The sequence below is a fragment of the Cnephaeus nilssonii genome, assembly GCF_951640355.1.
Source record: "Cnephaeus nilssonii genome assembly, chromosome: 15".
Taxonomy (NCBI): domain Eukaryota; kingdom Metazoa; phylum Chordata; class Mammalia; order Chiroptera; family Vespertilionidae; genus Cnephaeus; species Cnephaeus nilssonii.
Genome location: NC_137086.1, coordinates 9,831,323 through 9,846,158, shown reverse-complemented (window position 1 = coordinate 9,846,158; position 14,836 = coordinate 9,831,323). Strand labels below are relative to the sequence as shown.

Here is a 14,836-nt window from a genome sequence, read left to right as displayed (position 1 = left end):
AAATCCCCCCCTGGCTGTTCCCAGGTGTGGCCCACGTTCTCCCAGGGGGGTCACACTAGTCCATGAGCTATGGCCATGGGCAGACACTTTGGGGTACGTATGGAACAGGGGTGTGTAACTGGAACAGGTCAGTGGAGTGGCTTCAATGGAATGCACAATATTTTGTGTACAGATAAGAACATTAAAAAAAAAAAATCCCACAGCCCTAACCGGTTTGGCTCAGTGGATAGAGCGTCAGCCTGCGGACTCAAGGGACCCAGGTTCGATTCCGGTCAAGGGCATGTACCTTGGTTGCGGGCACATCCCCAGTAGGGGGTGTGCAGGAGGCAGCTGATCGATGTTTCTCTCTCATCGATGTTTCTGACTCTCTGTCCCTCTCTCTTCCTCTCTGTAAAAATCAATAAAATACATTAAAAAAATAATAAAATAAAAATAAAAAAATCCCACAACAATTTTCTGAGGAAATTTTGTATTTTAAATAGATCCTCAACCCCTTCCCATCCCTGACTCCCCATCTCCCCCCAAAAAACTTAAGAAACCGAATTGACTCTAGGGCTTCTGGACTCCTTCTTAGACTAAGAAAACCGGTAAGAAGTGGGGAAAGGCATTAAACCTCGAGAGAGAGAGAAATTGCGTGAGGCTTACAGTCGGGAGTTTCACCTGGACTACAACTCCCAGAGATCTGTGCGGCAAAGCCAGAACTTATTGGTCCGTGGGAAAGACCCGCTCCTAACGTGACACACATAAAAGCCAATAGGCTGGCAGCATTCCCGAGCTTTCCCCGACCAGCTCACCTATCAGAGGCCCTGGAGTCGATGCTTCCGGCACCCGCTGCGGACTTTGGAACGGCGTTGGGTGAGTTGGGGCGGCTCCGGGGAAGCTGGTTAATGTGGGGCAGTGAGTCCAAAGGTGTCTTGTCTCCACTGTTGCCCAGCCTGGCGGGTGTGGGGAGCCTGTGGGTGGGCGGGATGGATGGTGGAGGGACCGGCCCTTGGGCGGAGGGTGAAAGACGCTCAGGTGTGCGGACGGTGTGGGAAGAAGGGTGGGGGCCGGCGTGCGGTGGTTAGTGGGTGCGGGGGAGCCGCGGGTGGGTTTAAAGGAGTGAATACATCCCCTGTGACTCATGGGTGACGTTTCAGGGAATATATCCTCACGTAACCATCCAGAAGAAGAAAAGGCTTTATGCATAAAGATCTTTATAAAGCGTTATTTGTAAAGTTGGCTACCACCGGGTGTCTCAGCAGTGAGGAAAATTGCAGCTTCCCTGAGTGAATATTAAGTGGCCTATAAAAATAATTTACAAAAACCTTAAATAATATGGGAATATGCTAATATATAATGTTCAGTGAAAAAACAATGCGATACAGAATTGTACGGTATGACTGAAAAACTAACCACAACTGCATGCAAAAGTCGAGGTATGTAATCACAGTTTTCTTTGGATGGATTTTTTGTGTGTGAATATACCTTTCCTGTGTGTTCATTCCTTTTCCCCCAAACACAAGCGAAAGTTGGTTTAGAAAGTAACAGAGGTATAAAAAGTGAGCCAGCTGGGCTGCCTGGGCTCAGGAAACAAGTTACTGAGGCAAAAAATAAAAGGGACCGTGGAGCTTAGGAGAGAGAAAGGCAAAGACAACGCACCGGGTTGGGGGGTGGGGGGTGGGGGGAGGGGTATAAATATTTTACAAGATACCAAATAATTGGAGACCTCCTGAAGGTCATTTCAACTTTGGGCCTCTTGGTTTTTTGTGGGGAAACTCTCTCCCCATCCCGGTTGCTAGAGCAAAGGATGTGAACTGAGCTCAACCCATGGGAGGCCTCTCCCCGTTCTGAATTGTAAGCAATTGCCATCAGGTGAAGGGGCAGTGCAGTGGATTCTCAGCTGACGGGGCAGCAGTGGTTTATTGTGCCTAGCAGCCTGTTTTCTGAGCCTGGTTCTTGAGCTTATTTTTTATTTAGTTTTATTATTATTATTATTATTATTTTTTTGCTTAAGTTAACCAGAGTGGTTTCTGTTGTTAATACTCGGGAACTCTGACTTATGCCCCATTTTTGTCCAAAAGAAAAAATTTAGTCCTGGACGGTGTGGCTCATTTGGTTGGCGTGGTCTCGTGCAGCAAAAGGTTGCACATACCTAGGTTGCGGGTACAGAAGGCAACCAATGGATGTTCCTCTCACATAAATGTTTCTCTCTCCCTCTCTCCTCCTCTCCCTGTTCCTTCCCCTCTCTCTACAAAATTAATAATCACATTCTCCAATGAGGATTTTAAAAATGTAGCACATATAAAATCATATTATGTATAAAGAAATATACATATACTAGAGGCCCGGTGCACAAATTCATGCATGGGTGGGGTCCCTCTGGGTGGCCTGCAGGGATCGGACAAAACCCACAGTCCCAATACCGCCTGCAGCTCCTACCTGCCGCTCCTGCTCATCCTGGCCCCACTGTGCCTGCCACGGGCTTGCGCCCAATCACCCAATCAGTCCTGATCAGGAGAGGCTCCCGTTCGCTCGACAGCCATGAGCCCTGCGTCTGGCGCCCTCACAAGGGGACTAGTCTGCGGGATCGGGCTGAAACCCGCTCTCCGACATCCCCCAAGGGGTCCTGGATTGCAAGAGGGCACAGGCCAGGCTGTACACCATCGGGCTGGGGAGGGACTGCGGGAGGGCTACAGGGTGTGTCTGGCCCATCTTGCTCAGTCCCGATCAGCTGGACCCCAGCAGCAAGCTAACCTACCTGTCTGAGCATCTGCCCCCTGGTGGTCAGTGCACGTCAAAACGACTGGTTGACCAGTCCACTGTCTGCCCCCTGGTGGTCAGTGCACGTCATAGCGAGCGGTTGGGCAGCCCTAGCATATCATTAGCATATTACGCTTTGGTTGTTCGGTTGTTCTGCTGTTCGGTCTATTTGCATATTACCCTTTTATTATATAGGATTGCTTTAACAGATTCAAAGGCTATACACCAAATAGTTAACAGTGCTTTTTTTCAAGGACTTAAGATTTGGGGGACGGCGTGGTAGTGGTAAAGAGGAGTTGGAGGAAACATTTTTTATTTTAGACACCTCTGGTTTGTTTGCATTTCATTGCAGTGAGCATGTACTTTAGTCATATAAATGTCTGAGGGGAAAAACCCTTAAGAATGAAAAATTTGAAAGTAATACTTGCCTAGCCTAGTTTACATTATTGTGAAGGATTGTTGCAAACAAATGCAATCGGAAATGTGAAAATATCTTGAAAATTAAGTGCTGTTTGAAAATGATGAAGTAGAAATAGCAATAGTGACTTTTGAGTGTCATTTCAGTATAGAGGTAAAGGCCATTTTTAAGGGAGTTGAGGAAATAAGTGCTAATAAAGTCAGAGTTGTGAATATCAGTTATTTATTGACTTGGCAGTAAAAGGAGAATAGAAATTAGATGATGATGGAGACTTTTCTCAACTTTTTAATTTGAAACTTTTCTAGCTTAAAAGTTGAAAATCCCATGAATACAGACATAGTTTCCTCAATCTGAATTCAGCAATTGTTAACATTTTTCTACCTTTGTTTTAGTGCATGCGCTCTCTATATATACACACACAAATTATGTATATATATATATATATATATATACATACATATATATATATGTATATATATATATATATATATATATATATACACATACATTTTTGGAGGGGGGGGGTTGTTTGTTTTCTAAAGCATTTGAAAGAAAGTTGTAGGCATTATGACACTTTCTCCCAAATACTTCAACAAACATTATCTTAACAATAAAGACATTTTCCTACATGACCACAATACCATGGTCACATTTAAGAAAATTACTAACCCTACAATATTATCTAATATCCATTCATTATTCTAATTTCCCCAGTTCTACATATATATATTTAAATATTTAAATATATTTTTATTGATTTCAGAGAGGAAAGGAGAAGGACAGAGGGAGATAGAAACATCAATGATGAGAGAGAATCATTGATTGGCTGCCTCTTGCATGCCCCCTACTGGGGATCTAGCCTACAATCCAGGCATGTGCCCTTGACTGGAATTGAACCTGGGATCCTTCAGTCAGCAGGCCAATGCTCTATCCACTAAGCCAAACCGGCTAGGGCTATATATATTTTTTTGGTAGAAAATTTTATTTCCTCAATTTAAGATCCAAAGATTATACGTTGCATTTGCTTGTTTTGACTCAGTAGTCTTTTTGAACCTGCCACATTCCTCCTATCCTTTTTTTTCCCCAATATATTTTATTGATTTTTTGCAGAAAGGAAGGGAGAGGGAGAGTTAGAAACATTAATGAGAGAGAAACATCAATCAGCTGCCTCCTGCACACCCCCTACTGGGGATGTGCCCACAACCAAGGTACATGCCCTTGACCGGAATCGAACCCGGGACCCTTGAGTCCGAAGGCCGACGCTCTATCCACTGAGCCAAACCGGCCAGGGCTCCTCCTATCCTTTTATCCTCTCACAATATTGACCCGTGAAACGTCTAAGCCAGTTGTCTTGAAACATGTCCTATATTCTGGATTTCTCTGATTACAGTCTCAGGATGTAGCTTTTCTTTTTAATTATTTCAGATAACCTTTATCAGAAAGGATGGAGTTGGGAAAAGGAAAACTTCTCAGGAGTGGGCTGAATGCCTTGTGTCAAGCAATACACCCAATTCACGGCCTTACCTGGACCGATGGGAAGCAGGTAGTCCTGACTGATGTACAGCTTCAGAGCGGAGAGGCCAAGTTTGGGGACTCGAAGGTCATTGGACAATTTGAGCACGTGTATGGGGTGTCGTGGGCCCCACCTGGTACAGCTGACACGCCCCCTCTGCTCGCTGTCCAGCATAAGCAGCATGTCACTGTGTGGCAGCTGTGTCCCAATACCGTGGAAACAAGCAAGCCGTTGATGTCTCAGACCTGTGAGATTAGAGAATCACGCGCCGTCCTTCCCCAAGGCTGTGTGTGGCACCCGAAAAGTGCTGTTCTCACGGTGCTGACTGCACACGATGTCTCCGTTGTCCATAACCTTCACTGTGATAGTTCCCGAGTGAAAGCGGACAGCAGCACCCAGGGCCTTATTCACTGTGCATGCTGGACCCAGGACGGCCAGAGGCTGGTGGTGGCAGTAGGCAGCAGCCTGCATTCTTATCTCTGGGACAGTGCTCAGAAGACTCTTCAGAGGTGCTCCGCCTGCCCAGTATTGGATGTGCACAGCGATGTGCGTGCCATCGGGGCCACCGTGGGCTCACAGGTCGTCATAGCCACAGAACTTCCCATAGGTAAGATCTGTAGCTTGAATGCATCTGAAACAGTTGGCGTTCCACCTCGCAGTGAAGACACTTGTCTGTATACCTCACCAGTTATTGAGGAGCTGCCCTCTGTGGATAAAGGGACAGCCTCGTATGGAACAAATTCCGACACAGCGGTTTCTCCCTGTTCTTCTTCCGGGTCAGATCCTCTGGATCTAACTCATATACGTTTCAGTAGACCGAAGTCTGAGAGCAGTGCCCTTATTTGTCTAAGAAAAAAGGATTACTTGGCAGGAACCGATCTGGATTCTTCACATTTAATTCTTGTGACCTTTGAGAAAGAGGTTACCCAGACCGAAAAAGTCACCATTCCAGGCATTCTGGTTCCTGATCTAATAGCATTTAATCTGGAAGCAAAGGTTGTGGCAGTGGCTTCCAATACTTGTAATATCATTTTTATCTATTCTGTCATTCCATCGTTTATGCCAAACATCCAGCAAATTCACTTAGAGAGTAGTGAGAGACCAAAAGGCTTATGTTTCTTGACAGATAAATTATTGTTGATTTTGGTAGGAAAACAAAAATCCACTGATTCGACATTTCTTCCTTCTTCAAAGTCGGATGAGTATATCATTCGCTTGGTTGTTAGAGAAGTAAGGCTGAAAGAGGAATTTCCAGGAACGGTGAGTGAAAACCAGAGTGGCTACTCTACTGTCAGTGCTCTATTAAATAAAGCAGAGAGGGAAAAGCTCATTGAAAGTCTTTCGCCAGATATCTGTCACCAAAACAGAGGACTCTTGTTAACAGCTACCAGCAGTAGTCGAGGTGGAAGGCCTGGAAGTACTTTTATTAAAGAAATCAGAAGTCCTCCGTCCAGTGTCCGTGATGACTCCATCGCCCTGGAGACTCTAGATGCCGAGCCTGTTAACGGGCCAGCGACACTGCCCAAACCCAGCAGCACACCAGACTGCACCGGCACCCTCCACCCTCTTAATTTCCCTCCAAGGAAGAACTTACAACGGGAAAAGGAACCGCACCAGCTCTCTAAGGAACTGGAAATTTTATCGAGGAAACTGACTGAAGTACAGCGCTCTCTCTCTGAACTCACAGACTTCCTACACAATGGAAAGGAGTCCTCTCCGGTGTATCCGCTCTCTCAGGATCTGCCTTATGTCCACATCTCTTACCAGGTACTTTCTCCTTAAGGAGCTACCACTATACATAAAAGTCACTGCAAGAAAAATGGTTGCAAAAGATAGTATTTAAGTTGAACTGGGCTGTTAGATTACAGGCAAGCTGTTACACCTTTACAGGTTGGTTGCCTGCCAACCACATGAACATACAAACCAGGATACACCGATTTTTATCCTGTGCATGGTGTGAAACATGAATGATTGCACTTATTCTATCAATTTATATTTAGAAAAAGAAATTTTTAATTGTGCTATTTCATTGTGAAACTTTTTTCTTATGCAGTGCACACACTCTTCCATTTATAAGAAAGGTTATATTTATTTTTAAAATGTTAATGCATCTATTTATGCATGCATATGCAAACATAGTATTACATAAGTGGCATCCTGTCACTTTACCATGAACACTTTCCTTCCCTATCGAACTGACCTCTGCTCCTCCCCATTTAACTAGCAGCTTAATGTGGATCCTTCCATAGTGCACTTCATACTCATAATCTTACACAGATCTTTGCATAAGCAGATACATAGGTACAAGCGACATTAGGTTCAGGGGTGGTTTTTGTTTTATAGAAACAGGGTATATGCTGTACTCTACTTCATTCTGAGAGTATGCTGTTTGTTCAGGCGTTCCCTGTTGATGGACATTCACTTTGTTTTCAGTTGCATAGTGCTACAATAGTATTCTTGTTTGTATCCATTTGTTTTCCTACTTTTATTGGTATTGGGTTGGTTCCCAGAAGCAGGAATGCAATTTGAATATATGTTTCTACTTTTAAAAAAATTTGCCAGATTGCCTTTCAAAGATTTTTACTAACAATGTCTCATTACATGCTCACCAGCAACCTTTTCCTCACATCCTCATGAATGTGATAAATGGGAAATAGTATTTCACTTTTATTAATTTCTTTTTTCCTTTACTATTAGTGAATTTGAGTACATATGTCTTCATGTTCTGGGGCAATAAATGAGTTACCTATTGCTCATTTTTTTCTTATTGAGTTATCAGTTTACAAGAAGTTTTTATGTAATGTCTAGATTTTCTTGCAATTTTTTAAAACTTTTTTTTAAAGGCTTAAGGGTTGTTTTTAAAAATATATATATTTTATTGATTTTTTTACAGAGAGGAAGGGAGAGGGAGAGAGAGTTAGAAACATTGATGAGAGAGAAACATCCATCAGCTGCCTCCTGCACACCCCCTACTGGGGATGTGCCCGCAACCAAGGTACATGCCCTTGACCGGAATCGAACCTGCGACCCTTGAGTCCACAGGCCGATGCTCTATCCACTGAGCCAAACCGTTCAGGGCGCAATATTTTATTTATTTGTTTGTTTGTTTGTTTGTTTATTCAGCCCTCACCTGAGGGTAATTTTCCATTGACTTTTAGAGAGCATGGAAGGGCTGGGGAGAAACAGAGAAAGAGAAATATCAATGTGAGAGAGACACCTATTGGTTGCCTCCCACATGAGCCTTGACCAAGGCTAGGGATCGAGCCTGCAACCGAGGTACATGCCCTTGACTGGAATCGAACCCAGGACCCTTCAGTCCAAGAGCTGAGGCTCTATCCACTGCATCAAACCGGCCAGGGCCCTTGTAATATTTTATTATTTTGGTTTTTACATTTGTGTTTTTTAATTGATTTGAGAGAGCGGAACATTGATTGGTTGTTCCACTTATTTATGCATTAATTGGTTGCTTCTTGTATGTGCCCTGACCGGGTATCAAATCGGGAGGACACTAACCAACAGAGCTACCTGGCCAGGGCCTGCATTTACATTTTCAATCTGTAATTAAATTTTTGTGTATGGGCCACTTCTATTTTCTGAGAGTTAGATAGCCAGTTGTGTCAGCAACATTACTAAAAATTCACCTTTATCCCACTGAACTGAGTCTACCATATTTATCATATATAAACTTATCTATACTGAGATCTAATTCTGGATTCTCCGTTCTGCAGGAGGCAGCTGATCAGTGATTCTCTCTCATCATTGATGTTTCTATCTCTCTCTCCCTTCCTCTCTGAAATCAGTAAAAATATTTTTTTAAAAAAATTCTCCATATCAGCATATAGAGCTTTTTTACTTTTCTACCTCTGCACAGTATTTTTTTTTTTCCTAATTACAAAAGTAATATGTGCTTACTGGGGGGAGAAAGGGAATGTAACCAATATAGGAATAATTAATGTTGAAAGTAAAAATTCTTCATAATCCAACCCTTAGAGAAAATCATAGAGTTAGTTTTAAGTAAGTCTATATTTTTTCTACCAAATAATAACATATTTTTTTCTTTTGTAAACATTTGTAAATGTGAAATTCTGTATATTTTGAGTAAAAGAAATGCGTGGTATTTTGCCTTTTCAGTTCTTCAGTTTCTCAGTTTATAATGAACTGATTGAGCCAAGCTATTATCAATAATTACCTCTGGAGGTAGAATCTGGGGGACTTTACTTTCCACATTATAAATTTATGTTTTACTCTATATTGAGGATATATTCCTTTTGTAATGAGAAAAGTAAAAGAAAAAAGGCAAAATTATCAATAGTAAGGAAGAGTTTCTCCTGTAATTTCCAAAGTGACATTTTTCATAGAGTTCAAATAAATGATTAGTTGCTTCTGGCCCTTATAATTTATTAATATTTAAAATGTTAATAGTAGACATGCTCTTTGAGTTGATTATTCTTCCACCAATTATCTTCCATCATTGAAATTATATTTCTCAGCAGTCAGAAAATGAGTAGTAATAATTCTAACAACAAAATAAGTTAGATACATAACTTGCTAATAAAACTCTTCTTCAAATGCTTACATGAAGTTATTGTTGCAAATAATACATAATTAGAAGTTATATTTTTTATTCTATGTTCTATAATTATACCTTTGGACTCTTAATATATCTTAAATTAGAGCTGTAAATTATTTTATATTTTCTTTAGGGATATTTGAAACCAATTTTAAAGATGAGTTAATGTTTAGTAAGACTTTTTTAAATTTAATAATCATTTTTATTTGTACTTTTTCTAAACGAAGTGAATTTTGACCAGTTTGTTTACTTGTGCACATCCTTAGGTCAGTCTTTCTTGGCATTTCCCCCCAATAAAGAGAGCATTAAGTTTTTTACTTATACCTAAAATAGCCAGGCACCTGTCCCTCACCATCAGCTTGTGCCTCTTAGGCTGCTGTCCATCATCTATAGTGTTATTAGTCATATCCTAGGACAGCCAGTTCCTAGTGATAAAGTTCTAGGAAAAGTACATTAGGGGTTGTGTTTTGTTCTGACCCTTTAGTTGTGTTAAATAATAGAGCAAAAAGCTCCTTATATAAAACTGATGTCTAATGGATAGTGGTACTAGATAAGGATTTTAAAAAACTATTTACGCTTTCTATCTTAAGAATTGTTAACTCCATTGATAAACAACTGTTTTTTTGCATCTGAAGAGACATGATTCTGTGGGATCCGCTGTTGAGAAAAGAGACGTGCTTCTCTGCCGTGGCAAACTCAGGCTCAGCACCGTGCAGCAGACTTTCGGCCTCGCCCTTGTGGAAATGCTGCACGGTAGGTAAATCCAGACCTTCACCTTCCCAGCACCCCTCCTCCCCGTCTGTTTTGTTACTTTCACTGGCAATGAAAATGATGGGTACTGGTCATTCCTTGATTCACTAGATAATTAGCAACTATTATCAATTGTCTGCCGTATACCCAGGCCTATTACACCAGACACATGGAAGATATGTGCTCTGCCCTTAAGGACCTTACAGCCTAGCTGGAAAACCTAACTGTGTACATGAAAAACCAGAAAAAAGTTACAAAGCCATATACCGGCTGGGGCAAAAGTAGGTTTTCAGTTGGTCGTATTGAAAATAATGCAATAATTAATAAGTAATAATACAAGTAAACTCTGTGTTGTGTAATCATAGCTATAAACCTACTTTTGCCCCACCGCGTATAACAACTGCAAGAAAATGACATAAAAACCTCATATATATCTGTTGCACTGGAACATAAAGATCATAGCAACATTGCGGAATATTTCTGAAAGGGGTTGTTTTAATGTGCAGCAAACATATGGACATGGGGGACACTTCTGGATGGCGAGGGACTGAGTCATGCCCACGTCCCATCAGGTTGTGGTTTTCTTAGGCACTTGACCGGAATCGAACCCGGGAGCCTTCGGTCCTCAGGCTGACGCTCTATCCACTAAGCCAAACCAGCTAGGGCTAAATATTTTTTCTTTTTTTAATATCTTTTTATTAATTTCAGAGAGAATTGTTAACTCCATTGATAAACAACTGTTTTTTGCATCTGAAGAGACATGTAAATGTGAAATTCTGTATATTTTGAGTAAAATTTTTACTTCCTCTCTGCTGAGAAATATAATTTCAATGATGGAAGATAATTGGTGGAAGAATAATCAACTCAAAGAGCATGTCTACTGTTAACATTTTAAATATTAATAAATTATAAGGGCCAGAAGCAACTAATCATTTATTTAAACTCTATGACGGAGAGAGAGAAACATCAATGATGAGAGAGAATCATTGATCGGCTGCCTCCTGCACGGCCCCTACTGGGGATTGGATCAAGCCTGCAACCTTGGCATGTGCCCTGACCAGGAATCGAACTGTGACCTCCAGACTTATAGGTCAACACTCAACCACTGAGCACACTGGCCGGGCTGCCATATATTCTTTGATATTTCAGTGGGTTCGAGTGGTGGCCCATTATAAATAACATTAGTAAAAACCTCTCTAGCCCTAACTGGTTTGGCTCAGTGGATAGAGCGTCGGCCTGCAGACTGAAAGGTCCCAGGTTCGATTCCGGTCAAGGGCATGTACCTTGGTTGCAGACACATCCTCGGTGGGAGGTGTGCAGGAAGCAGCTGATCGATGTTTCTCTCCCATCGATGTTTCTGACTCTCTATCCCTCTTCCTTCCTCTCTGTAAAATATCAATAAAATATATATATATTTTTAAAAAAACCAACCACCTCTCTATTTTACATGCTGTTTTTGGAAAGTATAGATTTTCAGAAGTGAAATTACAAGGTCAAAAGGTTAAGACACCATAGACTTGAAAGAGCCAGAGAAGGTCCAGGCATGCTAATGGCCCTCGGCTGTCCTGGAACAAGCCATTCAGGATTTTCTGGGCCATTCTAGTCCAGCTCTATCATTTTTGCCTCGTTGGGTGTTCAGAGGTTGGTATGGATCTAAAGCGTAAAGAAGGTTCCTCCATAAGAGTGGCTGTTCCCAACCTCACATATTTTCTGGAGAAACTGCTAGGAGCATGTAGATAAGTTAGGGACACCACACACAGCCCCTAATGTGTGTGCAGGCAGAAGCCCACTTGCATACCCCTGAGTAATAAATGCCCAGCCTGAGTGAAAAATGTATGTCCTTTAGCTCTGCCTAAGTCCTCAACTTCCTCTTCCTGCCATATTACCAGACCCCCCGTAACAGTCCTTCCGTCTCCCCATTCTCTGTAAAGTCTTGTGATGATCAGGTTTAATATTAGCAACTACTGAATTCTTCCCCTCAAAAAGTCATATTTGTTTTTCCTTGTAGAATAAGATGAAATATCCTAAATTGCCCATGTGTTCGTTTTACTTTGCAGATTCCCGCTGGATCCTTCTCTCTGCTGATAGTGAAGGCTTCGTCCCATTAACTTTTACAGCCACACAGGAAATAATCATAAGAGATGGCGGCTCCAGGTCAAATAGCTTCAGAGACTCTTTGTCTCAGAGACTTGATTCTGGTCCTTGTCTTGAAGTCTTTAGAGAACGTACAGCCCAAAGTTTAGATGCCACCAGCTATTCTAACCATCTGGGCTGACACTTGTTTGTAGAGTATTTGCTGCATAGCTTTTCGGATGAGACCATTACAAACAAGATCTGTTTTCCACTGTGGACTCTCCCCACTCACTGTCACACAGAGGTGAAGCACTTGCCTGGGTGGCTCGGCCACTTCTCCGTCTCCCCCAGAATGAGGCTCACGCTCAGAGCGCAGTCTTTGTTAGAGGGCTCAGAGAGTGCTTGCTTATGTATTCATGAGGTGTGGTTTTGTCTGAAGTCGGAATTCCCAGAACAAGACAATGTAATGGTGCCCTATGGATTGTGTTTCATGGTTTCTCTGAGGCTTTCTGTCCCAGCCCAGAGCTGTGTTAAAGCTGTCTTAGAAGCACTTAAAAGGTACCTCAGCATGTGATAGATCTTTCTCATGGCTTAAAGATGAGGGTAAGGAGAGCATATCCTCCAGCATGTTCTTCTTAGCCCAAACCAGCAGGAATCTACAGAGTTCAGAGGAAGATAAAAAGCCATTGACTGCTACCTCCCTCCCCCGCTCTGCTCCCTAGAACAGGATGGACCTCTCAGAATTTAAACCTAACTTTATTGCTTCCCTAGAAAATTCTGGCTGGCTAAGGTCCAGATACTCCTAATAACTGGCCCTGGGCAAATTTCAAATGACATTTCAGTGCTTTGACCCTTCTAGACCCCTCTTGGGTGTGTGCTGATGTTGTTAGTACAATGCCAAGAACAGGCGAGGTCTAAGGCGTGGTTTCGTGCTCTTGCCTCACCTGCTTTTCTCCCTGAAATTTTCCCCCCAGTTATGGGATTATAAACAATACCCTATTTTTCTCCTCATAATCAACTCTTTTTAAGAAAAAATGGTTTTTTTTTTCCCTAGCCAGTTTGGCTCAGTGGATAGAGTGTTGGCCTATGGACTGAAGGGTCCCAGGTTCGATTCTGGTCAAGGGCACATGCCCAGGTTGCAGGCTCGATCCCCAGTGAAGGGCTTGCAGGAAGCAGCCAATCAATGATTCTCTTTCATCATTTATGTTTCTATCTCCCTTCCTCTCTGAAATCAATAAAAATATGTTTAAAAATTTTTTTATTTTAGAGACGAGGGGAGAGGAAGAGAGAAAAACATCAATGAGAGAAACATCAGTATCAGTTGGTCACCTTCTGCATGCCCCCTGCTGGGGATGTGCCCTGACTGGGAATTGAACCAGTGACCTCTTAGTGCATGCGTCAACGCTCAACCACTGAGCCACACTGGCCAGCCTCAACTCTTAAATTGTAACTTTAATTTTGGTATTTTTCTTTTCCTTTCAGTCAAGTTTTAGAGACTAGCATAGAGTCTGTGAGCAAAAATATTTCAGAAAGTTGGAAATTTCACTGAATCTGGGGTAGTCCTAAAAAGTACGAGTTATTATAAATAAGGGCTAAAGGGCCAGCTTAGTATAGTGGAAAGAGCCCTGATCCCAACTCTAGATAAACACAGCACTTCTTACTGCCTTCACACACGTTATAAATTTCATTTACTGCAGCATAACCAATCGGTCTGTGTGGCTAGTCATCACATCTGCAGACCCTTGTTTCAGCCATAGAAGCTCCATTAGCACATAGTCATTTTTTCCCATTGCCTTTAAAATTATCTGGAAAGAAATACTTTGCACCCTTGGGGACTCCTGTCTGTTACAGTTTATGAAGATGGAGCTGGGATAGGAAAGAAGCAAGGGCCCATTTTGTGGTTCAGATGCATTAGGGAGCTGTGGGATAATGGAAGAGGAGGCCGCTTGTCTGTCCTCAGCTGCCCGAGAGCAGTGGCTGAGGACAGTCTGAGGCCTGGCTCCATTTTCTGGGTGGGATGAAAGCACATACTGTGAAGGCTAACGAGGGGGCTGGGAGACCCTGTAGTAAGTTCAAGGTGGGTGCCTCAAGTTGTATGTTATAGTCAGCATTTCACTGGTCAGTCTTCAGTAAAATCACTCATGGTTGATGCGGCTGTTGTTAATGTTTTGATGGTATTTTCTTTGTGATTATTGCTGCTATACAGAAATATTCTTGATTTGATGTATGTGTATGTTGTCTGTATTTCTTGTGGTGGACATGTCACCAGAAAGGAACCTGGCCCGGAGCAGGTCTGCCTTGGGCTGGCTGGTAGCGTGTGGGTTCTTGACTTGGTGCAGGAAAGATTTCACAGTAAGCGTTCAGGTGATTTTGAGAGCAGATTTATTACAGCTGGGGACAGTGAAACAAAGAAAGAGCCTAGGATAGAAGGAGCAGCAGGAGAGAGCCGAGGCAGTGCTCTGCTCTGGCTCCCTAGAAACATCATGGGAAAGAAGTGGGCCACGCTGGGCTGTGTGGACTCACTGGGAAGTAAAAGGCACAGGGGCAGAAGCGAGCCGAGGTGGGGATGCTGTCTAAAGGGGGCCTTGGACACAGGTTCAAGGGGTTAGCCTGGGACAAGCTGCCACTGCCTGCTGCTCCCCTGGTTGCAAGTCTCGTGGAGACCTTAGAGTTTAGGAGAGAAAAGTAAGGACGCACACCTGAGAGGGAAGAAAGGCAAGCGCGTGCTCCACAGAGAGCCCGCACTGGCTGTCTCAGGGCTTCTTAACCT

At 42.7% G+C, this 14,836-nt stretch overlaps 1 protein-coding gene across 2 annotated transcripts; it reads left to right on the top strand.

Moving 5' to 3' along the window:
* The first annotated feature begins 829 nt into the window (after positions 1 to 829).
* Positions 830 to 14,293, top strand: WDCP (WD repeat and coiled coil containing). 2 transcript variants are annotated; one of them, XM_079791808.1, is made up of 4 exons: positions 830 to 855; positions 4,586 to 6,440; positions 9,879 to 9,996; positions 12,051 to 14,293. In XM_079791808.1, exons 2-4 carry the CDS (start codon positions 4,605 to 4,607, stop codon positions 12,266 to 12,268), a joined length of 2,172 nt encoding a protein of 723 aa, XP_079647934.1. In that variant the 5' UTR covers positions 830 to 855; positions 4,586 to 4,604; the 3' UTR covers positions 12,269 to 14,293. The 2 variants fall into 2 exon arrangements, with proteins under 2 accessions (XP_079647934.1, XP_079647935.1); XM_079791809.1 differs by lacking the exon at positions 830 to 855 and adding an exon at positions 1,022 to 1,418.
* The last annotated feature ends 543 nt before the right edge of the window (positions 14,294 to 14,836 follow it).